Raw genomic sequence first — 26,820 nt, forward strand, 5'->3', positions numbered from 1 at the left:
AGTCTTCACAAATCATCAGTGATGCTTCCTGATTTCTTCAGTTATACTACAGCATTACTGTTACATCTCTACAGTTATCAGCCAGCTTCCTGCTGTCTTTATGGCTCGTGCATTCCCCAATGCCTGTGCAAAGTGGACAGAAGATGCTGCCTGCTCAGGAGACTGTTTTCATAACAATTTTGAAGTGTCAAAAGTGAGCACACACAGTATCAAGGAGGGGAGAATCAGGTTCATCAGTTTTCCAGTTCCCTCAGAGATCAATTCTAAACTACCTTGACCACAAGGTAGCATTCTCCTCCCCACTGAAAGAAAATAACTCTTCAATTAACATATTCACAACTTCACCCTGTGTGCATAAAACTCACATGCTGAAGAGGAAAAAAAAACCACTTAACGAACATAACAAGACAATGACAAAACAGGTACTCTGTCATCGGAAGATGGTAATGAGCAAAGAAAGTTTCTTCAGTAAATAAATGAAGGCATCAGATCCACAAGTAATAAAGGCAAAATCTTTATTTTCAGTACTTCCAACAGGAGCTAGCTCCCTGAAGTAGGAGTAGTGGCACTGCTCATAATAGTATGCACCAGGACCAAAGAACACGGCATTATAAGCAATCAAGAAAAATTCCAGACACCAGCTTAGCACTGTCACATTAAATAGAAAAAAAAAGGTAAACATAGCAGATTTTTTTCTCAAGGAATATAGAAATAGTTTACTTTTACACTCAGAGAAATGTCTTGTGCCCCAGACATCCTTTAAAAAACATTATCTCTGGAACCTTAACCCAGTAACTTTCTCCCTTCAAAACAAATCTTTCTCAGTGCTTTTTCTTGACAAAAAGGCAACCTGGTTTAGCCATTTCTATCAAAAAGTTTACAATAATAATGCTTTTACATACACAACAGCATCAAGAAGGCCTGCTCGGCTGACATGAAGTGAACATCTCCAAGTTTGTCTTCCCTGACTTACAGAAAGCCTTGTCTCTGTCCCTGCGCTCACTCTCGGAATTGCCATTTGATATTAAGACCCACAACCTGCACTGATGAAGTGAATCTTCCTATCACAGAGGCCACACCTCTGGCCACTGCAATAGAAATTACACCATCAACAGTTTAAATTATTATACAGATTATGTGACTTTCTTCAAGGTCTCATGCGGTATGTCCATATCAGCCTTTCAGTTTGAATAAAGAACAAGCTCTTGAAGCGAACCTCACAAAATCCCTGGCTGCCCAATCACCAAGCATACTCTCGAGCACCAGCGCTAGACTCCTTTCTGATGATATTAAATCAGAAGAGGTGCTCGGTAAGTGTACCTAGCATGGACCAACCGCAAACACATGCTCAATCTCAGCTATTGCACCTAAATCTTTAATTGCAGCTTTTTTTTTTAAAAAGTGATTTTTACTTTAATTATTTCATCAGATGGAAAATCTCCATTGCAACACAAGGATTTTTGTTTTGAAAGATGTAAAAGTTATTTGCAATTAGAAAAGGAAAAAGTTTGGACGGCCATTTTCAATCATCTCAAGAGAACAAGATGCAAGATTATTATTCCATTAACCTAGAAATAAGAAAGCAGGTTTACAGATGGACTAAAATACATCTCACCTCTACAGATGTGTTGAGAGCCCAAGGCTAGCTTAATTAGAAGCAAAGTAAAAAATGAGAGGACCGAACAGAACTGCAGGCCATTAACTCACATACCACATGCGCTAACAGGCCAAAAACCAGACTAACTGCAAATCCCTGAACTGACACAGCACTTGGGGATGGGGGACCAAAATTCAAACCCACCCAGGGCACTGGCAGCTCACGCACACTAAGACTGTGCATGTGGACAGAGATGTTACATGTTGGCTACTTAATTATCTCATATGCATCCATGCAACCTCTGCCATTAAATCTTGAGTTGCACTGTGCCACTCACGAATTCAGCTTTCATCCAAGACAGAGCTTTTGATTAGTTACTAGAGCTTCACAAGCAGATATTGTGTCTTGGCCACCTGCAGCCTGAAGAAGGGGAGAGAAAGTGAAGGAAATTACTTGATTCAGGTAAGTATACGAGATTGAATTCAGCCCAGAGAAAGAAGAACTTGACCAAGTATCTGTCCTTGTTAACAGCCTCCAGACTGGGTCAAAGTACTCCTTGGTCTATTTTGGCCTTGTAATATGTTCCCTGATGGATTTCTTATATACTAAAGCAATTGTTCTGCAGCATTTAAAAAAAATTATAATTGGGCTCTTGGCATTTATCTCTGAGAATTCTGGGGAACTTTCTTTCTGAGGTCTTGGAAAACAGTTTTGCTTCTTTCTAGAGCCCTTAAAGGAGTTATTATTACAAGACACAGTGTTATAACTTTATCTAATCTGCGGTTCTTGAAGAACAGAAGGATATACTTCTCGTTTGTAGAAATTTCAATAGCTAAAGGATACCTTTTATCTATAAAATCTTCTAAAAACGTACAGCTAGGAAGCAAAAAACCAGACTCATGCCTGGCTTATTATGACCACATTTTTAACCATGCCTCATAAATTGAGTATTTTTGCTGTAAAAGCATCCACTACAAACTGGGAAATACTCATCAGTTCACTGAACACAACAGTAAACTTTAACTTGTAAAAGAACATTAATCACAGCACAGTTAAGCTATTAAAGCAAAAAAAAAAAATCAACATCTGTATTTCTCCAAAAAGCCAAACACTACGGATGCTGTTGACTGATTACAATAATACCTGTTATTTTAGAAGGTTCATTAGAAATAGTTCTGTTGCTCTTAACTCCTAATACACATGTTTAAATGTTTTCACCACCAAATTGTCAGTGCCTCAGGAAACTGTTGCTGGGAAAAAGGCTGTAAAACACACCATTTGTGGGTCGGGGCGGGCAGGGAAAATTACCTACCCGTTACAGTGACTTTCTCTTATGTAACAAAACCCACTCTTACATGATACGTATAAAGCAGCAAGGGAATTACTTGACTCTAACACAACAAGGGGACAATGCCATGAGACAGAACATAATGCCTCAAAACACTTTAATCTCTTCACAGGCCAACAGAGATGCCGTAGCTAATTTAATTTCCTATTGACTTCCATTTCTGTTCTAAATAAATGAATCTACTCCTTGAAACTCAACAACAAATCCTTCCAGTCCTTCACTGTCTCCAGTGTGTTAGCACGAGCCCTAATATAAACACAGCAATGAGTTATCCTTAGTATATTCAAGTTCATCCCTTCTTGCTCTCACTCAGAGTTGGGATGCCTAAGTCCCCACGCAGTTTCATTCACTCCACAGCTACGGTACCATACCTTAAAGAAAGATAAGCTGCCCACATAATCCCTGCTCAAAGGTTTCTGTCACACATTTTGCCCTTGACAATGTGGCAGCTGTTTACCATCTCTGGAACAAGGAACCGCTACTAAGCTGCTAGCAAGAGAACACTGATTTAATTCATATTGTGATTTTACCAATTCTGTCTTGTCAGTAAACTTCAATAATCTGCCCTAATAAGCTGAAAATGTTCATCTATTAGAAAGTACCTAGTTTTAACCCATCAAGATTAGTCACATTGCAAGGTCACCTAGAAATCACACCCCGAAGTGGCTTCCATCATTCCAGCTAGCCTAATTCATTGTAAATAGAGTAAGCAAATAACAATAAGCAATCCACTATTCAAAAGAGGTTGAAAACTAAAAAAAAACCACAAACCAAAAAACCAAAGCAAAACCAAAACCCACACCAAAGGTGATATAATTGTTAAGTTCCACACTTCACTCACCTGAGGAAACTGGGACAGTGCAGTATCAGGAGGATACTTTTGTCTAAGATGTTTCCAGGATCATTTGGAGAAGTGCCACAATCCTACTAGCAGTTACTCATGTTACAGGTACACGAGTAGATGCCCAGGCCCAAGAAATAAACGTTCTGGTCAACAGAGCAACAGTATATGAACTCCAACAATGCAAGACTTTGTTTCACAACACTTCGCAGTTTTCACCGTTTTTTTTTTTACCTTTCATCTCTCACCCTTCTAGCACGCAACACAGTATTTCCCATCGGTCAACCAAAAAGGCAAGCAACTTCAACAAACAGTGCCCCAGACACTGACTGACAAGAAGCACCACATCTAGCAGAGTGTCCATCCAGCACAACACATTGGCACGACAGACAAGAAGACACAGAGCTGGTGATTAAGAGAAAACACAGGAGAGAGCATGGAGATAAGAAAATCCCTCCTGCCTACAGCAATACCTGTTTTCTGATAGAAACATGACAAATAGACCTAGGCATCACGGCATGGCAGAAGTGACGGACTGGGCCTCAATACCTCCCTTATTATAGGAAAAAATAGATTAACCAATCAATCCCTCCCACACTCAAAAAACCCCTAAGTGAAGGTAAATGAATGAAGGACAGAAAGTACATTTAATGAAAAAATGCTTCCTGGCAGCACCTACGTCTGAAATTGCTTTTGGGAATGACACCTCAGCTCCCAGCTTCAATTAAGGATTCAGTACTCCTAAACAAACATGCATTCAGCATCTGTTTCTCCTCTCTTTTCAGTCAATTCTGAAATAGCTGTAATGCCAGTAGCCAGACCTAATAAAGAGGCTTTATTCTCCAGGCTTTGGTCTCCACCTCTGTTCCTCATCTCTAAATTTTCCATTACATGTTAAAATGCACTTCCATAAACAGTCTGGCAAACACAAGACAAAAAGAGTCACTTTCAAATGAACATTTCTGCAGGGCAGCAGAACTAAGGATGGTATAGATAATCTTCTGTTTTTCAGATAATCAACAGATTATACATTGCAATATTCTTTGATGACACAAAGTAAGACTATTTTGAAACCATACAATTTATCACAAAACTGTTTTGGAAACATATTCTACTACCTGGTCACTATCATGAACATTATTAGAAAAATATAAATATTAGAAAACATATAGTACACATCGTATTTGTTGGGCATCGAGAAACACGCTAGTATAGTTTGGACAGTATCTGAATTCAGAGTACTTTATTTTTGAAAAAGCATTGTAAACAGGTAATACTGGCTTCTTTAGAGGAATATGGAGTATATAAAAATGCTATCAAGCAGCCACACTGGCACCAGAGCTGTCCTCTGCACGTGATCCAATACAGTTAGTTGACATTACTGCATTTCTCAGACCTCTGAAGCATCACAAATGGTAATGCTTGCACACTTCTCATACTGCCAAGATGTGACCACTTTTGTTCTGTCTCAAACGCTGGACTCAAGCATGCTTCCAAGTGTCTATCCCAGCCACTTCCCAGTCCCAGTCTCAAGTAAGACCTTCAAAGCCACACTGCCCCTTCCCACCTACCAACCTAGACTTCCTCAGAAATAAAACCTAGGAGCAGAAATTAAAAAGAAACTGTGGTGTTACCTAAACAGAACACAATTCCAGTTTATGATGTGGCACACATTCAGGATAAGGTTAGCTACTGCCTCGGCTGGTAAAGAGTTACTGGGCAACTAGGGGGAGGAATAAACGTCCTATACTGCTCTAAACATGTATTTGTCCCAAAAAGAACAGTATTAAAAACTACAGCCCCTCTTGCATAAACTGCATGTCTCTCTCATGGTGTCTTATGCAACCAGTTTTATTCACACAGCTCTACAGTTTAAGATGCCAAGTTTTGTGTCTGGCATCACCTAAAGCACCTGCCACTCCTGTTCATGCTGCAGCTCAGGTTCAGGAGACTGGGCAGGGAGATGGATCTGTCCCATTTGCAGTCTTCACTCCAGCTCTGCTGTCTGAGCCTGTGTGACCAGAATTCTCATCACACCCTGATACTGTAGTAGCAGGTTACTACACTCTGCAGGCATTAATCTCACCAATAAATGTGTAAAATTTTTAAAATGATTTGTTAAAAGACAGTGAGTATCTGTCACCCTTTTACTTGATGGCTGGATTCTCCTCCATTTCCTCTGTATGTATCAGCTAGTCTTTTTCACAACAAATGAGCATTTTAAGTGTAAGCTTTCAGAGTTGGGAAAAAAATCACCAGTTAAAATAACGAATTCTGTTACCATGCAGAAGAACTGAAAAAAGCTCATTTCAGTAATGTAACACTATATATAATAAATAACGTACTAAGACATCTAAAAATACTTACTTTTTAAAAAAAAATCATCATTTCAACCTACTTAAAAAGCAGTGTGAGAATTAAAACTTTACTGCTAAGGAGTTCTAAATAATTACGTTCAAAGCAGACTACTCCCTCTAGAACAAGTTGATGGTATGCTAGGAAAATGACCCATAGAACGAAACTGTACACTTACATTCTAGTCAAATAGACAGAATGACTAGGTCATACAATCACTGGTAGTCTGGTACATCTTGTCATCAAAGACATTTGATTATGATTGATCTCAGAATATTTATGACAGCCTTGAGAATGCAGGAAGTTCTTTAAAGCAAATATCATACAGAATTTGGATCAGTAACAAAAAATGAAAACATTTTGAAAGAATGACAAAGCACAGGGGAAAAGGAACTCTTGTGCAGTCAATAGTTTCAAAACCAAACACCCACTCATAACTGGCAACGTTTAAGTCGAAGAAAACAAAAATGCCTGCCCAGAAATGACATGTGAACTAAAGGCTGAAATGTGAGTCACGGGGAGAAAGGAGAAAAATGCTTACCTATGAATAGAAAAGGAAGCAATGGATCTAATAAGGGATGCCACTGCCCCAACTTTAGCAGCTTCCACTGCTCCCTGTGATCTGTATCTCACAGTTTCACCATAATTGACGAAAGGTTCGTTGTAGACGACAATCTTCCCCTTGGCCTCCTGTGCTCTTTTGTGCAGTTCATCAAAAGAGGTTACCACTATGACTTCCGCTGTAATTCCTGAAAGAAAGTATTACAGAGGCTTTAACATTGTTTTCCTACAACTCTCCTACAGCCAGTTTTAACAGACAGAAAAGCATGGACTGTGCAGACACTGGAAATCAGATTTAACTTCTTACTGGAAAAGGAAGACTATGTGAAATGCATCCACATGGATTGGTACTAAATAGCGGTAACAGCACCCCGAAACAAGTACGCACGGTTCCGTAAACCATGATATCAGGTTGGTACTAATACATAACTTGAAGGGCAAAAGGATACACAGGGGGAATCCTATTCTCTGTATGTGCTGTAATGATTCACTGTGATCATTTATAGTACAAAAACATTTGCAAAAGCTGCCTATGGGAATAATAAAAAAGATAGTAATCTTTTCATGGAATTGTTTTGATATGTTGCTAAACAACTTAGCTTAACATAAGACAACTGGAAGACTGAAACACAAAAATACTTAATAAACAAAATTAAATTAAAGCTCTGCATTTTCAACAAATATTGCAGCATGCTTATAATAATAATTTTTTAAAAATCTTCATATTTAATTCAGGAGAAGATTACAGCTCTACTGGATGTCCTTCTGGCATTTTTTCCCAGGAACCCATCTTTCCCAGTTATGATACGAAGATCACAGGCAGGTACTTCTGCAGAACTATCCACACATGGTAAGTTAGATCCCACTCAGCTCTTTGTTCATATAAGTTGGAATAGTTTTTAAAGTGCTAGATTATCTTGCTTGAAAAAACATAGAATATTATAGATGAGTAGTTTTTCCCAAATCCAACATTGTTAATTGGTTGCAGAGATAAGTAGAAACCCTTTAACAATGTGGGCAGGTACTTTTCTTCTAAATATAGAAGTAATGGGTGTCTGAAATTATAGTATGATACGTGTCACCTAAAACACACAAGATATGTCAGTGGAAACTAACAACAAATGTCTAGCAAGGATTTGTTGAAGAAGTCAAACTATCATGTTTTTAAGAAGACTTCTTGAAAAGAAGTTTGATTTCTTAAGAGTGCACAACTAGGAGGGCAAGAAACATCTACTGCTACAGCAATACACCATGAGTTTTAGCTACAGAACTAACCCATTATGAGAGGTGTAAACATTTTAACTGAAAAATTATTCAGATTCCTAGCTTTACAGAAAGAGGGACAGAGAGCCAAACCAGAGAATGACGTTCAAATTTTACTAGTTGTTGTTGGCAGGTAGGTGAGCATGCTAACATACTCTAGCTGCTTCTAATGAACTGCAGGTTCAGCTGCCTACCTAAGAAGCATCCCTTCCAGCAACAGCATCATTCCGGGTATGGAACTGTGCCACTGGAAATAAAGCTAGGTATCTGCAAAATTTCATTTTCCACAAGAAAAGTCATGGTCTCAGGAGGGTGATACTGCAATCCGTATTTCACATAAGCTCTCCCTGATGTTATGCTTGGATTGTATAGCAAGCACTGGAAGGGCACACACTGTATTAGTGGCTGTTCATCAAAGGAAGCAATGAGTATAACTCTTCTCGGCATTATTTTACCGCATTAATGAACAAACACCAACTCTGCATGGTGTTTAAAGAATGCCACAGACAGCTAGTAGCTATAAACTCCAAGAAATATCATGGAGAAGTACATTTATAGCCCTTCTTAGATGACAGCCAGTGAGCTTTGTGGGAATTGAGGTGAAGGGAAAGAACACAGAGCTGCAAACTCCAGCCTGGTATCTCTACTTCTGAATGTTCCCAAAGAAGGTAAATAAAGCCATTCTTTGATGTAACAGAACTAAGGTTCCCTCTGGTTAAAGTTTAACTTAATGGCAGCTTGGTATACATAAAGCATCAATTACCGTGCTTTCCTAAACAAAGTAAAACTTTAGTCTCGTGTCACTCCTAATTCAATGACTTGTTTGCATCTTAGTCCTATTTTATACCACTTCAATCTCATCTACTGAAATGACTAGAGCAATGTTTATCTTAAATAAATATGTGGACAAACATACACAAACCACCCTAAGACCTCCTGCGCAAAGGCAGAAATGAAACAAAACCCCAAGAGTTTATCAGTTAAAGGGGAATGAGTTATTCCTACTTAAAAAGGGAAATGCCTCACCTTACTGAGCCTTTAAGCAAATTAACAAAACTCTACGCTGGCACTCCTCCTTCAGTGTCTCATGGCTCTGCTTCCTATGTCAACATCTATTCTATCTCTTTCTTACTCCGTTATCTGATCAAGAGCCTGGCTGTGGGTTACTGAATAGAAGTCTTCAGAAAACCCATGTAAGGAGGGATCCAGATTGCCTGATTGCTTAAGTAAGGTTCAAAACATGAATACAGAGCATTTTGGGAATTAGCTAAGTAAAGGGCGTGAAGTGTAGAAGAAGAGAATTATGAACATGATAAACTTGGCTGACTGTATGAAGCTGTAGAGTATGTATTTGTTCTCGCCATGTGAAACATTATACATATTGTTGGGTTGGGCCAGTGAGCAAAAGAACCTGTGTAGTACTGTGGATTTCCTCTCATTTCTCGTGATAAACAGTAAATTGTACCCTGTCATTTCTGAGAATTAAGGTACAGGAAGGCACTGGTGGAGATTTTGAAACTGAGGAAGAACATATCTGAAACGCATCCTGGCCTCTGCAGTCACGAGAGCAAGAGGGAGACAGGGAGTGCTGTGTCCCTATTCATCAGAAACAGGCAACAGGACATTAGCACCATGCAATCAAGACACTCTTCATGGCAGGGAGAAGACCAGTAGGTGCAGCAACAGACCATGAGAGCAGTGCGTGATGACTTCAGCCCTGCCTTGCAGACCAGACCACTCACCATCTCTTGTCTACTGGACGGCTGCCACTTCTCAGCTCTGGGCTCTCCCACAAAGTCAATTTAGACTGGAAGCTGCTGCTTCAATACAGGCATTCTGTACTGCATGCCGATCCCAAGTACATGCAGGTGGTAGCTCCAAGCTTTTATGACCTTACCCTGGCTAATCCAGTTCTCCTTCAGACTTGACTGTCTCTCTAGGATAAAAGTACCATGCCCCTGCTTCTTTCAGAAATGACCCTCGTGCACTGTCTTGAGTCTGCTTGCAAAGTACCTTCTTTAATAGAGTTACAGAGAACCTAGATAATTCTTGTAGGGGCCACTCAAAAGAGCTGCATATACAAAGTTAAAATGTAGCAGCTGGGATGTGCAGTTTTCCTGTAAAAATGACAGTTTTGGACCCTGGATGCCACACCGCCCCGCACGGAGCTGAAGTATGTGGCAGGATCAATATTCCTGGATGAGGATGTAAGAAGATGAAGCATACAGTAGGGGAAAAGTAGGTGTATATGTCTGGAGATAGTGAAGAAAGGTAGGTGTTTGGATAGATCAAAGAAAAGAAGGTTTTGGGGAACAGAGGGAAAAGGAAAATACATTCTTAAAAAGGACCTGACATTATATCCTATTTAGGTTCAGCAACCCCTGAAATCAGCCCAGAAAACATTTTCCCCTTCAACTTCTTTCTAACCTCTTTTTAAAAACATGTCAATTTTCAGCTCTCTCCAGAAATTAGTTCAGCCTTCTCTCAATGACCCACATAATTCAACAAGATTTTTGGAAAAACAAACCCAAATTCTGGGTCCACAATGAACAAATCAAATTAAGGCTGGTGTCAGGCTGAAGCAAATGAAAGATTTGTATCATCACTTATTTTTTTCTCGTTCAAAAATTATTACTATGTACTGAAAATTAAAAACATTTTAACACCTAGAAACACATTTGCTCTATCAACACATATCAATATGTACTGATACAAGAATTATATGAAGAAAAGATTAAATATTTTAGGGGAACTGTGAAATAAAGAATAGCACTTTTAGCAGGAAGAAAAACTTTGTAAAACAATCTGAATACACTTCTGGAAAATGTGACCTCACCTACTCTGTGGAACAGCAAGGAGAATTACTTCATAAAACTAGAATTACATAGAAGAGCTATCCAAAAGGATATGAGGCTATTCAGCTCTGATGGATAGCACAGAGACTAAATGTTCTTTAAGAACGCAGAGAAGAATAAACACTATATAATAGTTACATTTTAGACAAACATGACTTACAATTTCCAGCAGGTACTGGATCTCATTCAGAACAGTTTGGCTGCAGTAACATGTAGCTTCCTGTGCAGTAGTAAATCCTAGCAGCAAAGGGGTTGGGCCCCACCTCCAGCGTGAAGTCTTGGATGCCAGAAGAACAGGGCAACAGGTCTGGTTCTCTCAGGAGCAGCCCTGCTTGGGGCACAGGCTTGATATGCTTGATATGAGGAGTATCAGGCACACAAGAACGGGAACCAGGAAAGCCAGTTTTGGAGCACACAGGTGTCTGAGGCATGAAGTACTGAGTGCAACCATTCCCTCCTTAGCAAGTCAAGGTGCCAGTCCCTGCAGGATATTCCCTGGGAGTGAATGTGACAATGCAACCCAGCTGTGCATGATTTCCAAGACATGTAGAAAATCATGTTTAAATCCTGCCTCTGTTAGTGTGAGGTAGGAGCTTCAGCCTGGGCTTACCATCCTTGAGGTAACCAAGACCTGAAAATCCCATTTTCTGCCATTGCAAATCCATACAGTTCACTTTAATATTCATTAAAGCAGCAACTGAAATCCATGTCCTGCCCAGCCAACATATGCTTCTCAAAGCCACACAGCTACTCCTACTCTCTAAATCTTTGAAATGCCACTGCACTAACTTTTGGCCCAGATGCAGGGCCATTGAATGCCATAGCGTCTGAGGTCCTTCACAGACGCCATCTTTTACATTCCAAGAAAAACAGTAGCATAATTATCACACCACAAGCAGTGCTGCTCTAAGTAATAACAAACAATCCAGACACCCAATACTAAGGCTTATGTTCTCAAGATGTGAATCAGTAGCTCCTCATACATACACAATGAGGGATCTGGTGAGGATGGAAGGAAGGCTTTGCTGTGCACGGTGCTCTCATGCCTACAACTCCCTCCAACCCCTGCTCTCAGCACTGAACCTCTCATCAAACTTGGTACCCATGTCCCTCCAGAAGGATCTTCTCTGCCAGTAGCTCAGTGGTCATCCAAGATGCTGGCAATTCAAGGGTAAATCACTAACATTAGCTTTTTTGTTGGTCTTTTGTTAACCTAGGTGAATTCCCTAACCCACTTCACCACTGAGAAACAAAAAAGCAGGGTCAGCACTGGGGAAAAATACATGAGCCAAGACTGGGGCCAGACCACTTCTTTCAACAGCATCTCTGGCTTAAAAAGACGGTGAGCCTACAGCAACAGCACATGACTTCAATAGCTTGAAGACACATAGTATTCCTGTTTTATAAATAACAGCCTGGAACTATTTTCATATTATCTAAGTGGCAAAACTCCCACCACCTTCTGTAAGAGCAAGACTGGACCAAATGTTATTGATAGTTAAACAAAAAAACCCCATGACTGAAACACAAAAACAAAGAAAAACTCTGCCAATACATCATCTTCATATGTATATTATTTCAGTTTTGCTGCAACAAACAGTACATAGAAAGCAGAGACTGTTCCTTTTTTGAGGAGACATTTTGGGCAGGCTGCATTCTGGGGATGGTTCTACTTCTATTTCTTTAAAATGAAAGGGTGGGGTCACCCATGAGGAAAAAAAAAGTGCATTTTAAAACATGCAAAAAATACAAAATCTTTGATACTTTATGGTCAAACATCTGCTAAACTACTACTTTCCTTCAATTATAGGATTCTCAAAGCAACAATTATATCTATTTTTCTCAGAATTTGGGGGAATATAATCAGTACTACCAGAAATCAACAGAGTCTCTCTACATATATCTGTATGTTTTGCCAATATTGAAACAGTGGAAATTAAAACATGGACATTGACTAAATATGGGAAACCTTCAGTTTGTCAACACCCTAAACTGAGCATTTTCTAACATTCAACCCTTTGGTTACCTAGGAATCCACTTCTTCGAGTTGGAGACCATTTTCAATCTCTGCTGACTTCTGGATATCCAAGTCACTCTACTTTTCATGTTTCTCCTCTCCCTGTCGCTAAGACAGGTATGAAAGTTACTCCCTCCATATAAGGAGATCAAAGGAAATGAAAACTTTCTCTTGAACCCAACACCTTCATTCAAATCTTAGGATACACTGAAAGAGAAAACATTTTCTTTCCATTCAATTAAAAAAAAAAAATCTAACCTTTCCTGTGCTGCTTCTTTTGCTGTGTAAATCAGACTGAATCTGGACACTTGACATCCTGGCACGTTGCCCAGTCATAAGGAAGAAAACAGGGAAACGTGAATTTTATCCACAAGACCACAAGGTAACAAAAAGCCTCCTGCACATCATCACAACTGTTCCAACCTTGAGCGAGCCAATCAGCTATATGCCAAACTCATATCTGAGCCAAAGTGGGCAAATCCCAGAAAATCAAAACAAACAGGCAAAGCTCTGTCCACATCTCATAAGGTTTTCAACCCCACAGGCATGATTTTGATAGAAGACCTGCAGGAAGAGACACTCCTTATATCCTGGAGTCAATGATGGCTAAAATAGTGCTACTATCTTCGGGCTTCCTGTTCCTGCCTCAAAGGATCATGGACTTTTTTCCACATTCGCATGGCTTATGTCAAAATGGAAAGTGGACAGCCTATGCTCTGGCCATTGGGTCACTCACAGGTTTGAATTTCCATGGAAAGAAGGGAAAATAAACCCTGCATTTCCAATACACAAAGCCATGTTTCTAGCTACTGTTAGGCTACTGCCTTGTTAATAAAAGAGCCCTTCAGAACACTAGCTCAGGGAGCTGACCTCCAGAAGGAGCTCAGAGGGCACTGCGAGCCACTGAGTCCAGCGTGAAGCATTAAGCACACCCAGAGAGAAGCAAAATGTTTTCGGTTTCTCCTGATGCTTCCTATTTTCTTAGCTCATCGGGTCTCAAGCCTGGGTGGAGGGGCACATAATTTGAAGGGAGGAATACAGGACATAACTGAGAGGATAAGAAAGCTAGAAATGGTCTTCTGTACCTCCTACCAGAACAAGGGAGTCACTCCCTCTTGTCTTATCCCCAACCCCAAACCTTAAATGTCCTGCCAATGCTGTTCTCTAGCTCTAATTAGACATCAGCAGTGTGAAGGAAGGGATGTCAGGGCTATACAGAGACAGTGGTTTGTAAACTGAGGGGTCCAAAATGTATCCTGATAGGAAGACCAATATAAAATGCACAATAACTATCAAACTAATACAAAACGCCCTCAGGGATCACCTGCAAAGTCCACTTTAGAGGCAGCTCTGAAGGGTGTTTCTGCCCCTGGGCAGAACCCAGGCACCATGGAGCTGATATCTACCTGGAAGCCAGTCCTTGACCTTTAATGTATTCCCCTGGCAAAGCTCGGCATGGCAGCAGTAGCTCTCCCTGGTTCGATCCTGTGCAGCAACAGCAGTACAATGCCAGGAGAATCACCACCAAACATCTCATACTGAGTTGCACTATTTTGATTACAGGATGACTCACACTCCTACAGCTTCTTGGCTAAAACAAGACAAATCAGAACTGTTGATATTCACTCACTGAGGAAAACTGTTCAATTATTTCCACTGTGATTTAGGGCAGTGAGCTATCTCTTTTTCTCAGGCACAGAGCATGGTGACAATTGCTGCTTAGAGCAGAGGGAACAGATCTGGGAATTAATTCCTCAGAAGTGGTGAAGCAGTGGTTTTAATAGTCTTAACTACACATTTTTTATTCTGTGCTTGGGATGAGTGGGAGTTTTAGGACAGGCACTTTTCTGAGCAGCATGCCTTGCAGTTCGCTTGTCTGAAGAGGCTGGTGACAAACAGACCTCACCAGGCATTTCCGTCAGCCAGGCGACCAGTCCAGCTATAGGAAGAACAAAAGCCAAGAACTCACCAGGGATCAGCTACCCCACATAACCTCCCAAAGTATGAAAACCTGTCACAACTTGCACAGAGCAAGATGAGACCAGCAGAAACCATAACAGCCACGATCAGCAGGACAGATTTTTAGTGAGAGGGTAAGTAATTTAATCAAAATGATTCTGCCAAGTGTGAGAAACTGCCCACTCTTCTGTGAGAGTTCTCATTTACGTGCACCAACACGTACACCTCTTCAGAAATACAGCAGACCTCAGAGGAAAGTAAACAGGTGAGGAAGAATAATGTGGTTTTTTTCAACATTACTCAGTATGAACCAGCACTGGATAACACAACCTTATCTTCCAAGATATCACCAGCCACAGGCACTAGACCAACCACTCAGTCATCAGTATAATAAGATCGTTATGGATGAAAAAGGAGGACATGATTAGCCTCTGTGAGCATTTTTAAACATGTAAATTCAGTATCTCTCTAAATGAAAAATGGCAAACCTAGGAGTAAGACCAGGCAAGTGCAAATAAGTACACAGCTAAGAAAAGGAAGTGAAAAACAGACATCTCGGGATGTGAAGATGTTTGCCAAGTTTAAATTGAAGATTCTCTTTGCAAGTTCAGTAACACTTGCTCAACAACAAAAACGCTGTTTTAAAGCTTACTGTCACAAAAATTTACAATTAAAAAGTTGTGAGTATCATGCTACCTTTTATTTCCTAAACTAAATTTATTTTCTCGGAATAAGAATGCTTAAAAGCAGTCTAGGAGTAAGTCTATGGTTATTTATGGAGAGCAGTCACAGAGAAGGTTGCCATCTGGCCTTTAAACGGCAATCCTGAGAAATCCCCATATCAATAGGTGCACAAAGAGATTCTTATAAATCATTTTATTTGCAAGCTAGCTACTATTCGGGGGCTCAGAATACTTGAATTTTCCTGATCCCAGCTAACAATCGCTCTTCTTCCTGAAGTGACGTATCACACATGATCCATTAAAGGCAACACATAGTTCAGTAACTGGTAAGTGCCGAAGACTTCTCTGAGGTGAGCATGAGACAGGGGGAAGGGAACGTCACAGAGATACCAATTGCCACCCTTAGCAACAGGCTGGTACTTTCCAAGCTCAGAATGAAACTCTCCTCCTTTTCTTGCTGTCTTCATTTTACCAGAGCGAAGCGCTGAGCTTGGCAGAATAGAGCACAACAAGAAGAGCAGAAATCACATGTCAACTCAACACTCCATGAAGAACCTCTCTGGGCAAAATGAAAAAGAACATCTGGAAAACCCCAGATCACAAGTTTCCCACCAATCTCAGTAGAGGATCAGAATCTTTGCAAACAAGATTCAGCAGTGTTAAACCAAAGGATATACACTTCATGGAGAGTTCAGGAATCAACTCTGATTTTACAAGCCATTTCAACCAAACTGCATCATTCACAACCATGTCATACATAAGACTCCCAGAAAAATAGCATCTTGTCTTGCAGAACTATTATAGCAGGAAGAAAACTTGCAGTTTGACCATGGAGAGAGGAAGTTGTTAGGGGTATAACATAGTTCAGCATTAAAAAGCAAGTGATACTTAATTTCAAAGGAAGAGTTACCTTCTGGAGGAGTTGCAACACTGCTCCCAAGCCCCAGCATAGCAATGCTGTGATTCCTTGGTTCAAGCATCATTGCAAACTCTTCTCCTCTTTCCCAGTGTGGTATTTTCACAGGCTCCAGATGCACATTTTCCAGCCCATCTTCCTGCAGAGCACTGAACATATACTTGATGGCTGCATCTAGATTTTTCGAACCGCTAAGTCTAGGTCCTATGGTATCGGCAAAAGCCGCTAATCTTTCATAGGATCTGTTCTGAGCTTTTCCATGAACAACAAGATCAATAATAGCTTTAGCAATATCAGTATAGCCAGCTATCTCATTTTTAATGTCTTCAAATGTTTTTGGGTAACTGTCATCTCTTCTCAAACATTTCCCAGCATACTGTGGTAATAAATTCATGAAAAATACTAAGAATATGTACTTCATTTTTTCCCCTCTTTTTTTCTTTTCCACAGTCGGCCTGTTGGAGAGACAAAAAAAAATTAAAAAAAAAATCATACAGCTATCAGCAATACTTTTTGTTATTTGGATTGGCAGACAGACCAAAATGAAAAGGAATCAGTTTATCATTAAAATGCTTTGATCAGAACTGGCAAGAATGTAAACTCAGCTTAGAGACACAATTATTGAAAGCAAATGAAAAAAGATACTTGGACTACTGGTCACAATCTTTGTTGTGGTCTATGGAAACATCCATAGAATGCTGCATCTCTTTAAATAATAACATCCTTCAGTGTATCAAAACCCAAGGCTGCTCCCATCCAGGAGGAGCTTTGCATCTCCTTTCTGTTAGGAGCACGATTTGCCAGAAGTGCAAAATCAAATGCCTTCACACAAAACATGTGGACAAAAACATTTCTTAAATGATTCATGAATAAAAGTGCTTCTTAATCTCTATTTTCAAAATCGGGAAAGCATTTTCTATTGCACTAGAAAGATGTGAGAGCAATTTAGATCCAATGGCCCCAGGAAGAAAGTAAGAATTTCTTCATTGCATAAATCCATAATCCATATCAGAGAAAACACGAATTCTTATTAACTGGTGTATCTCTTAAGGACTGACTTCAGCAGCGCTGTAGAGAGGTGCAGCACTAGGAGTGTTGAATACCGAGAGTTATCTTTGTTAACACTTCATAGATTACCCATTTTATCATTAAAAAGTTCTCGTTTTTAAGATCTTACTAATTTTCAATCCCATAAAAGCAACAGTTTGCCTATACCATTAATGGAACTGACAAAAAACCCTCTGGAATCAGCTGAAGTAATTGCAAAGCTCTTTTACAACATAGGAAGTATGATTATCCAAACTCAAAATATAAAGGTCTTTATTAATATACACAGAAGGAGACATAATTGTTTCATTTTCCTTTGAATTTAAATCAGGCTGCAATATGAATGATAAAAACTAGCAGTAAGAAATAGGTGCAGCTATTGTAAGACTTAAAAAATAGTAATTAGTTACAGCCAACTGAAATGACAATTACTACTAGCCCCAAAAGATTCTGTTTCAGCACTTTTGCCATTTTCATGTACTTTCATGGGAATACCAGTATTTGTGAAAAAGAATGTAATTTGTCTTAAGAAATGGTAACACTAAAAGCAAGTGTTAGCCTCTACTCTAGAAAACATGTTTTTCTTGGAAACAATAGTTCTACTAATAGCAAAGGACTCCCTAGTTGGCTAATGTGGACATAATATGGGTAAATCAGACCTGCACGGCAGAAGCATTACTAAAAGCTTTTGCTGATAAGATTTCCATGTTATCCTTCTTCCCTGTTTGTATTTATTTAGTATTCCTGCAGAGTTATACTCTTCATTTTATAATCATCACCTTAAGGAATCATGACAATACACTTACCTTGTATTTTTGTTTCATGATACACATACAGACAGCCAATATAAAGGAGGGTAGGAGTGTCTGTGTACACATATACACACATGTATTTGCATATATTCTATCCACATATGATTTTCACATGCAAAATACAAAAAAATCCTCCTTTATTTTCAGACAATTGCACACTACAGGAGCTTTAACTGAGCATTAATTCTCAGTCATTTTATGGAGTAGGCAAATTTAACAACAACCAAGTACCTCTGGAAATCATAATGCCAGAGGGACCAGAGTATCTACCTCATCTGAACACCACAGCACACTGATTGCAGGTTAACTCCCACCACCAGAAGCCACACAGCAAACTAGCAGTCAAGCCAGTTCCTGAAGGAGTAAAGGTAAGGTTACACCAGGTTTGTGCCTTTGGGATCACATGCTGGAGTTGTATTCAAAGCTTCTGCAAACTTCATTCTGAATAATCTAAGCTAAGAAACCACCTTCCTACTTATGTTTATTACAATGAACCACAAATAGATGAACTCATTTTCTCAAGATGTTCATTCTGGACCATTTTTCAGCATCGCTAAAAATAAATAAAAATAAGCCTTTGACATAATGGAGTTACCTTAATATACAATGAATTCTGACATCACATCTAATATATATCTTGTCCCACTTCCTCTCCTGTCTTCTGTTAGCTTCAGCGTATTTACATTTCCACCTAAAAATCTTTGTCTCAGTGTAGGTTGCAGGAACTACTCATTTGACTTCTCTTGTTCAAGAAACACGCTGAGACAAACAAGAATCTGGAAATTCAAACGTAATTTTGGTAGTTACAGTTGCTGCTTTACTGCTGATTTTTCTCAGATTTTTATTCACCTTCTTCCAAAGAAGCTTCATCTTAACAGTGGCAGGGCATGCTAGGAAAAGCTGAATTGCCACCCTCAGTAAAGCACCCACCTGGTACTAAGAATGTGAATGCTTACCCTTCCTACATGCTACTGTAAGAAAGCACTTGTAACTTCAAAGCGTAACTTCTGGGAAGTCAGCAAAGTGTGTATCACACAATCACAGAATGGTTCAGGTTGGAAGGGACCTCTGGAGCTATGATCTCTAACTCCTCATATTTATTCCCCGTGTTATATGTATTAGCATACAGGCGCTTCGAAGCATGGATTCGTCAATGGAAAAAGAGGCAAACCACTGCATTTTTGTGAGAGCATTTGATCAGCCTCCAAGAGGAGGGATATGCATGCAGGCATGCATTCATAAGATGCCATCTGAAACATTAGCTGTGCAATGCAGAATTAATACACAGAAAAAGCGAAAGGATAAAAACACATTCCCAGGATCCTTAAACCACCAGAAGAAAACAAAACAAAATAACACACACACGCACCCCTCCCTCCACCCCCCCACCCCGAAAAAAAACAACATACACATAAACTTTCTGGAGTCACCAAGCCTAGCTCATATGATAACCAGCAAAAATTGCCAGCCTTTCACAGGCCTTTGTGGGTTTTTTCATAAGCAGCAAGTTAAACAATAGCTTTAGCAATTTAAGAATATTAAGCTATTCTCCTTAAGTATGCAAACATCCCCTAAACTTGAGATCAAGGTAGTAACAAATTCTTCACAGTGAAGTGTCACTTTCTCAAAGAACAGCAAATATTATCTGTGATTTCATCTATGAATTATAAATCTACCACACAGATTTCTGTCTGCAAGACAGACAGGCCAAAGGTCTTACAACCAGGAGGAGAAGACTCAGGTTATCTCAGGACACTGTCAGAGAACTGTAAAATGCCTTTTATAGTCTGAGTTACTGTTTATTTGTGGTTATACTACACAGAGGGTATTGGTATATTTTTATTGCTATGCTCTGTACTTTCCCCATGTTCCTTCCCTTTGGACCAGCTAATTACATGCTCATAGACATCCTCTGCTAGAGACACCAGTAATTTTCTCAGGATGACCATAGTCATTCCCCGATTTTTGCCAAGCTTATCATCCACCAAAAAAGCAAGCTAGTTTTCTGTCAGAAGACAAAATTCTTGCTGAGTGGAGTTAAGACAACTTTGAAGAGTTGGTTTCAAAAACCTAAGGTTTGGGGTTTTGTTTGTTTAAGGGTTTGCAAAATCTACCACACAAAGTTGATACATTTAGTTGTTAAACAGAAAACACAGGGGGATTGTTTAATTAGCACTGGCCACCTCAAAAAGCTGCCAGCTACCAACTTAGTGTATTTTTTTAATGGAGAAATGAAACCACATTTCCCTTAACTAAGAAATGTGTCCTTTGCACTTCCTGGCCTCATTTCACACCAGTAGCATCCTCACCCCAAAGGCTGCCCCAGAGGCGCTACATTTAAGAGCTGCACTTTTTCCAGGAATTTCCCACTGAACACTGAGAACAGATATGTTCCCACACTTCTGTGGATGTAACATACTCCTGCCATGCCCAGTGTTTTACTACCTGCCACTGCATTATAAGAGGAATGTAAATGAATTCAAACCCTGGGCAAGGACACAAGAATAGGAATGTAATTTATTGCACTTTCCTTGAATAGTCCAGCATAATCTGTCCAGAAGTTAGCAACATTTAGAAATATTCTCCTGCTAAGTAAAATAATGTCACACTCACTTGGACTGAGATACAAGAACCACTCCACTGCTAATTCAGGGAAAGAACAGATTTGTTGTCGCAGTCTCTGCAACATTATCTACCCAGTGAATCATCTGGGAAAAGAGACTACTATTTTTTGCACATCTCAGTAGTTAAGACTCAGCAAATGAACATGATAGTGCCAGCCAAACTAAAAAAAAAAAAATTAAAAAAATATATATAGAACAGTCACAATTATTCAATGCAATGAGTTTCTTCAGTAGAAGTTCAGAGCAAAATGAGATAGGATGAAAACACACTTTCAAGAAATACAGTCCTTTCTCCCAGCCCTATTAATGAATTTCCTCCCGTTCTTGGCAGGCCCCAGCCACACCGTGCCCAGGTCTGTGATGTCCGGAGGTAGAGCAGCGACTCTTTCATGGGCACCCCCTTGCCGTGGGGAAGGAGCTTGCGTGCCCTTGTGAGGTTGAGAGCTGTGCTGGTGGTGGCATGTGCCTCCGGTAGGGTCTCCCAAGCCAGACAGGTCTCAACTGAAGGGTCAGACCAAGTGTGTCCACGGGCAGGATGGGCTCACTAGCCTTCGGGCAACCATCCTAGGAGAAGGACAACTCTGACTCCAAACCCGGGCAGATGGAGCTCGTTTAGCCCTGTAAGGCTCATCCATCTAAGAGAAGGGTACTCTAACAAAACCTATGACCTGAGGAGTTCGCTGTCACCGTCCAAGCTCACTAGGCCCTGGCAGATGAACCTCAGGTGTAAAGGGTGGAGCCAGTTTCGCGCATGCTGCGTCTCACCTAAAAAATCCACTGCGCAGGCCCGAAGGGTGCGCTCATCGCTTGCAGTGAGCGTGGGAAAAGCCCTTCCCAGATCTTTGTTCGCGAAGCCAAGCCACGATTAATGAATGCATCCCATTCCATGGCTCTTTAGTACAAAATAAACATCTTCTAAACTAGGAATAAGAATATGGGATTCCCCTTGCCCTTCCAGCAAGCAAGGTCCCTTGTTAGAAGGTTACAATCCCTGTATTTCTCTGACCCTGTAATTCTTGCGTGCATGGAAAGGATGCAGAACGGTCCCATTCCAGCCTTGCCTGCAGCCTCATGTCTAGGGTATTCTCCTAAAAAGTGAAGCTCTCAGGGCCATATAAAACTTACAACTCCTATCTTTCATTTCTTCAAAGGGACCTCTAATCACTGACATAAAAAGCAAAAAGTGGGAGTCACCATTGCTCCTCTTCCCATTTTGAGCAGAACTGAAAGCTATTCACACATTAGACATGCATGTTTATGCCAGATGAATCCGATCTCTTCAGAAACTTCAGCAGGGCTCAGGGCTTAATCATCTCTAGCTTAAAGGGTTACACAGGGTCTCAGCTTTCCAGGATGAAAGACTACACATGGGAACCATGGAAACTCTGTAGTCCAAACTGAGGACAAAGCTAAAAAGCTGTAATGTAAAATGGTTCCAGCTCTTTTAGCTTCCGGTGAAGTGGATAGGAGGCACGGCAGTACTTGCTTACATACACAGAAGGAAGGACACAGCCTGAACACAGTCCATAGAAGAGAGATTTCTTCCTGAAAAATCCTATCAGAAGATTTCAAAGGGAAGTCTGGAGCAAGGAAGACATAACCACGGTCAGAGAAGACTATTCAGCCTGCAGAAGAAAAGACCCAAGAGGAGTTTCATCAGTGGGTATAAACACCTGATGGACGGGAATGAAGAAGAAAGAGCCAGGCCCTTTTGAGTGATGCCCACCAACAGAACAAGAGAAAATGGGCAAAAATTAAAATCTATGAAATTCTGTCTGAACACAAGAATGCACTTTTTTACTGTGAGGGTGGTCAAGCACTGGAACAGGTTGCCCAGAGGTTGTGAAGATGGGGAGACATTCCAAACTTGACTGGGCACGGGCCTTGGGCAGCCTGCTGCAGCTGACCCTGCTTATGCTGGGAGCTTGGAATAGATAAGCTCAAAAGATGTCTTCCAACCTAAATCTGTGATTCAGAATATGAAAGGAAGCCATAAACACAAGGTGAAAGGATTTTTTAAAAAAAATCAAGGAAGAAAGGTTCTAGGTATGCAGAAGAAAAGCAGAAATTAAAGGTAGGAAGTAAGTCTTCTCCAGCTCCAGTGAGTGTAAAAGAGAAGGATATGTACAGCACAATGCTAGTAGTACAGACAGTGTACTAACAGTAGCCAAGCAGCTATTTTAAGGATGCTTCCGCTTATTGTCTGATCCATTTGTCTGTAGCTAACTACTGTCTCTTATGCTAAAGGGCAAGATCATTGGGATCTTAAACTTTTATGGTGCCCTTATATAAAAGAGTTTCAGCATACCCATCTGTAACCAGGCTAACTGGTGTTATCATCATTAAAATCATTACAATACAAAGTACTTAAATGTAATACATGGGAAAGAACGAGAGAAAGAGGATAAAAAAATTTCTCAGTTGAGAACACTGTCTACAGCAATCAGATAACTGAAAGAGGAGCAGAGGGAACAGAAGGAGGGTAAACAAAGTTAGAGCAATGCTTTTTCTTCAGTGTGGCAAAGTATTCCCAAAATCCCAGCAGAGAGACTAAAGGATACAGAGAGTACACAAGAGTCATGGTTATGGGAAATGAGGAAAGAAAACAATAAATTGAGAATATTAACCACTTAATTGCTAGAGATCTGCTAAATCTGCAGACTATCTATTAGTTTCCTAACCACATACCATTTGATTTTCCTTCAAGGAATGTAGGAAACCTTGAAATCACACAGTGGTTTTGATAACATGAGAACAGACTGAAAAGCCCCAGGGTAACAAACTCACATGCTGCAGAGTGATGTCTGATACATTTAATAGCATCTCAAAGAAAGTTTGTTGTGACAGCTGTGGAGTAGGATGGCTGGAAGGCTAGGAGGACTTGCAAAATGAGGAGAAGATTTCTGCCTAAAAATAAAGTCATAGCACTCTTCCATCATTTAGAAAGATAAGGGGGGCAGGGGGAAAGCTTTATGATCTTGAAGAGTGAAGCAGAAAAGCAGACATTCCTCAAAGACTGCTTTTGCAGAATTGTCAAGATTCCTCATCTAGGAGAACATTTAATCGGTTGGAAAATGTTGGCTTTGGGAACACTCACAGTCAGTTACCACTTACATTACAAAGCCCTTAAAATGAGCCTTTTAACATCTAAAGCTAAGGAAAGGAAAAGTACAACACGGAATGGATACAAGACTTTGAATGCAATACAAAATCTTATTACTTGCACCAATGACCCCAAAACTCCAAAGGAAACACCTGAGCTACTTTACCAACTTCAGAAGAACTATCTTGATCTGCTACAACTGAATATATGTCCTGAAATCCTTGAAAAGATAAGTGACCTAGTAGCATGTGACTATACACGCCCAGGAACTGCTATTGACTTATGTGGACAGAAACAGAAGCAAAATGTTTAAAGGCAGCTAAGGATTAAAACAGAGAAAGTCCAAACGTGCCCAGAGATACTGCAGTCATAGCTCCCCATTTGGCAAAAGAAAAAGTTCCCCTATATATACTCTGTATGGTGCAAGTACTCTTGCTTAACATAGGAAGGAAGCAGTAAAAGGAAGCACACTTAACTCTTTCTTCACCTGCAAGCCTCAGAATAGTAACAGACTACCTTGATATAATCTTATTCAGTAGCTGCTGCTAAAACAGATTGAAGTAATCCTGAAGAATCACACCATAATCCATGAGCAGAGTACTGCATCAGCAAAGCTGCAGAAACAGTCTGCTACTGCACTAAGAAGCAGTGACAACCAAGACAAAAATTAAGCTAAAAAAAGAACAAAACCACCAAACAACAGCTAGAACATGCAGCAGCTGGTATTATTCCTAATGAGCTTCAACACACAAACAGTTCTCATAAGGGAGCGCGTTATCTTTTCAGAGGCAAAAGACAGGAATTCAGTGGGATTTTTAGATGAGAGTAACTGAATAGAATGGAAATACTTAATGAAAGCAAGGCAGTTAGGAAACAATGACACGGAAATACACAATGTTGTTCACATTACAATGGATGCCAAAGTACAAAGAATGCCAGCTGATGGCACTGGAAGACAACCGCAGGGAGGGTGACAAAACATCATTTTAGACAATTAAATCAAAATGTAACAGAACAGGGCTGTAATTATATTATCTGGTATTTGGATGCTTAACCTCAGTGACAATTCCTTCAAGCCCGCAACTACTGCTCTAGCGTAAAAAACAAGACAGGTTTCTTTGAGACATAGAAAGACTGGCTTATGAAAAAAATAGACACATTCACACACACCCATTCTGAGACAAATAATATGGCCTCTTACTAATTTAGGGAACTTTTCTTGATTGTAAAGGACCTTGTGATAGACACTTATCTTGTACCTTTTCACAAAATTCATATATAATTGAGATACAAATTCTTCAGAACAGCATATTCTTCTTTCAGCCCTTCCTGCACGAGAAAAGCACTACCTTTTCATTGAGGCAATACAACCACTTACACCACTTTCTCTCATAACCTCTTCTGTATTTTCTTATCTGAGGACATGAATTAGGCTATGGAAAAGAATGAAGTACCCAAGACAGAGAAACAAATTACAGGTCACCAAAGACAAGGATTGCCAGGAAGGCCCATACTTAAACACCTATCACCCACAATTCTAAACTATGTTTGTTTTTGAAAACACATTCAACATGATATCTTACATACTGTATTTAGTTGAATTACTCCCTCAATTCTGATGCTAATGTTTTCTGAGTTTTTGTCGGAAGATGAGCAGACTGCATCTGGACAAAGGATGAAACCTATCTTAATACCAAGAAAAAGCCTAAAACAGAAGGTATGAGGTATGGGCAAACGATCAATCCGTATGTCTGGATAGGAAAAGCTCCTGAAGCTGATGGATGGACATTGTAACAGGAGCAAACCAAGTTTCATTAACAACAGTCAGCACAGGGTTGTTACTGACACAAGCTGTACTGCAACTCCTATGAAAGCCAAACGGATTCAAAATGCCAAGTATCTGACACTCCCAGGCACTTCTTGGTGCTCCCCCAAGCAGTGTTGCAGCAGAAGACTGTTCAGTCCTACAGAACACATGTATGCTTTATGTTGCTCCGGATTTTGGCCAGAAAATACAAATACTTTGAGTGTCTCTTTCCAAGATCTCAGTTTTAAAAGAGTCTATACACTAGTAAGGGTCGGGATATTTGCCAAAATGAACCATCAAAATAATCTGAATTACTAATTATATAATGGAGTGCAACAGGCCAAGTTTTCTGATGAAGTGATCTGTCTGGCCTTAACAAAAGTTATGCCAGATGATAATCTCATACATTACATACATTATATACCACTCTAAAATTATAAACTCTTAAGTTAAATTCTTACCATTTCCATACACGACAAGAATAATATTCCTCTATGACCACAGACCTACAAAGCATTTTTTGCTTTGTATGTGGAGCAAAATCCTTCATTTTAAGTGAACAAGTTCAGAGAAAAGTTATGTACATTATTAAACGCTTCAAAAAAAGACCAAAAAAGGCAAGGTGAACATTTTCAAAAGTGTTAAGAGTCGAGGGACCGAGGTACCCACTCCTCGAATTACCTTAACAAATCCTTCTGTCTTGTTATAGACAGAGGGAATTTAAAGAGGAAGGAAGAAATTCACACCTCGGTCTACATTCAGAAAAAACTGAAACAAACTTTTAATAAACAATAAATTCACACATAACTATACCCTATAAATATATATATATGCGCATATAGTTACAAACCAAAGGGAAAAAAAACTGAGGGAAAAGAAAAGGACTCAGATAACAGGGTTCTTGGCAATCTGTCCTGTTCAAGATCAGTGCTCTGGGCAGGCAGCCAACAACAAGATAAGAGTAGGAGGCTTCTGCCCTGCTGCTCCGGCGAAAGTAAAATTCTGTCCACAGCGAAGCGGCGCGGGAAAAAC

At 40.0% G+C, this 26,820-nt stretch overlaps 1 protein-coding gene across 1 annotated transcript in view; it reads right to left on the reverse strand.

Annotated features, from left to right (window-relative positions):
- Window positions 1–16,845, reverse strand: part of CPQ (carboxypeptidase Q) — a 103,318-nt gene extending 86,473 nt beyond the window's left edge. The window contains exons 1-2 of the mRNA XM_010141921.1: window positions 16,390–16,845; window positions 6,683–6,890 (exon numbers count right to left, since the gene is read on the reverse strand). Coding sequence (XP_010140223.1) covers window positions 6,683–6,890; window positions 16,390–16,816 — 635 coding nt within the window. The 5' untranslated portion in view covers window positions 16,817–16,845. The remainder of the gene's footprint in view (window positions 1–6,682; window positions 6,891–16,389) is intronic.
- Window positions 16,846–26,820: the final 9,975 nt, after the last annotated feature.

The sequence above is a fragment of the Buceros rhinoceros genome, unplaced genomic scaffold (assembly GCF_000710305.1).
Source record: "Buceros rhinoceros silvestris isolate BGI_N320 unplaced genomic scaffold, ASM71030v1 scaffold11118, whole genome shotgun sequence".
Taxonomy (NCBI): Eukaryota; Metazoa; Chordata; class Aves; order Bucerotiformes; family Bucerotidae; genus Buceros; species Buceros rhinoceros.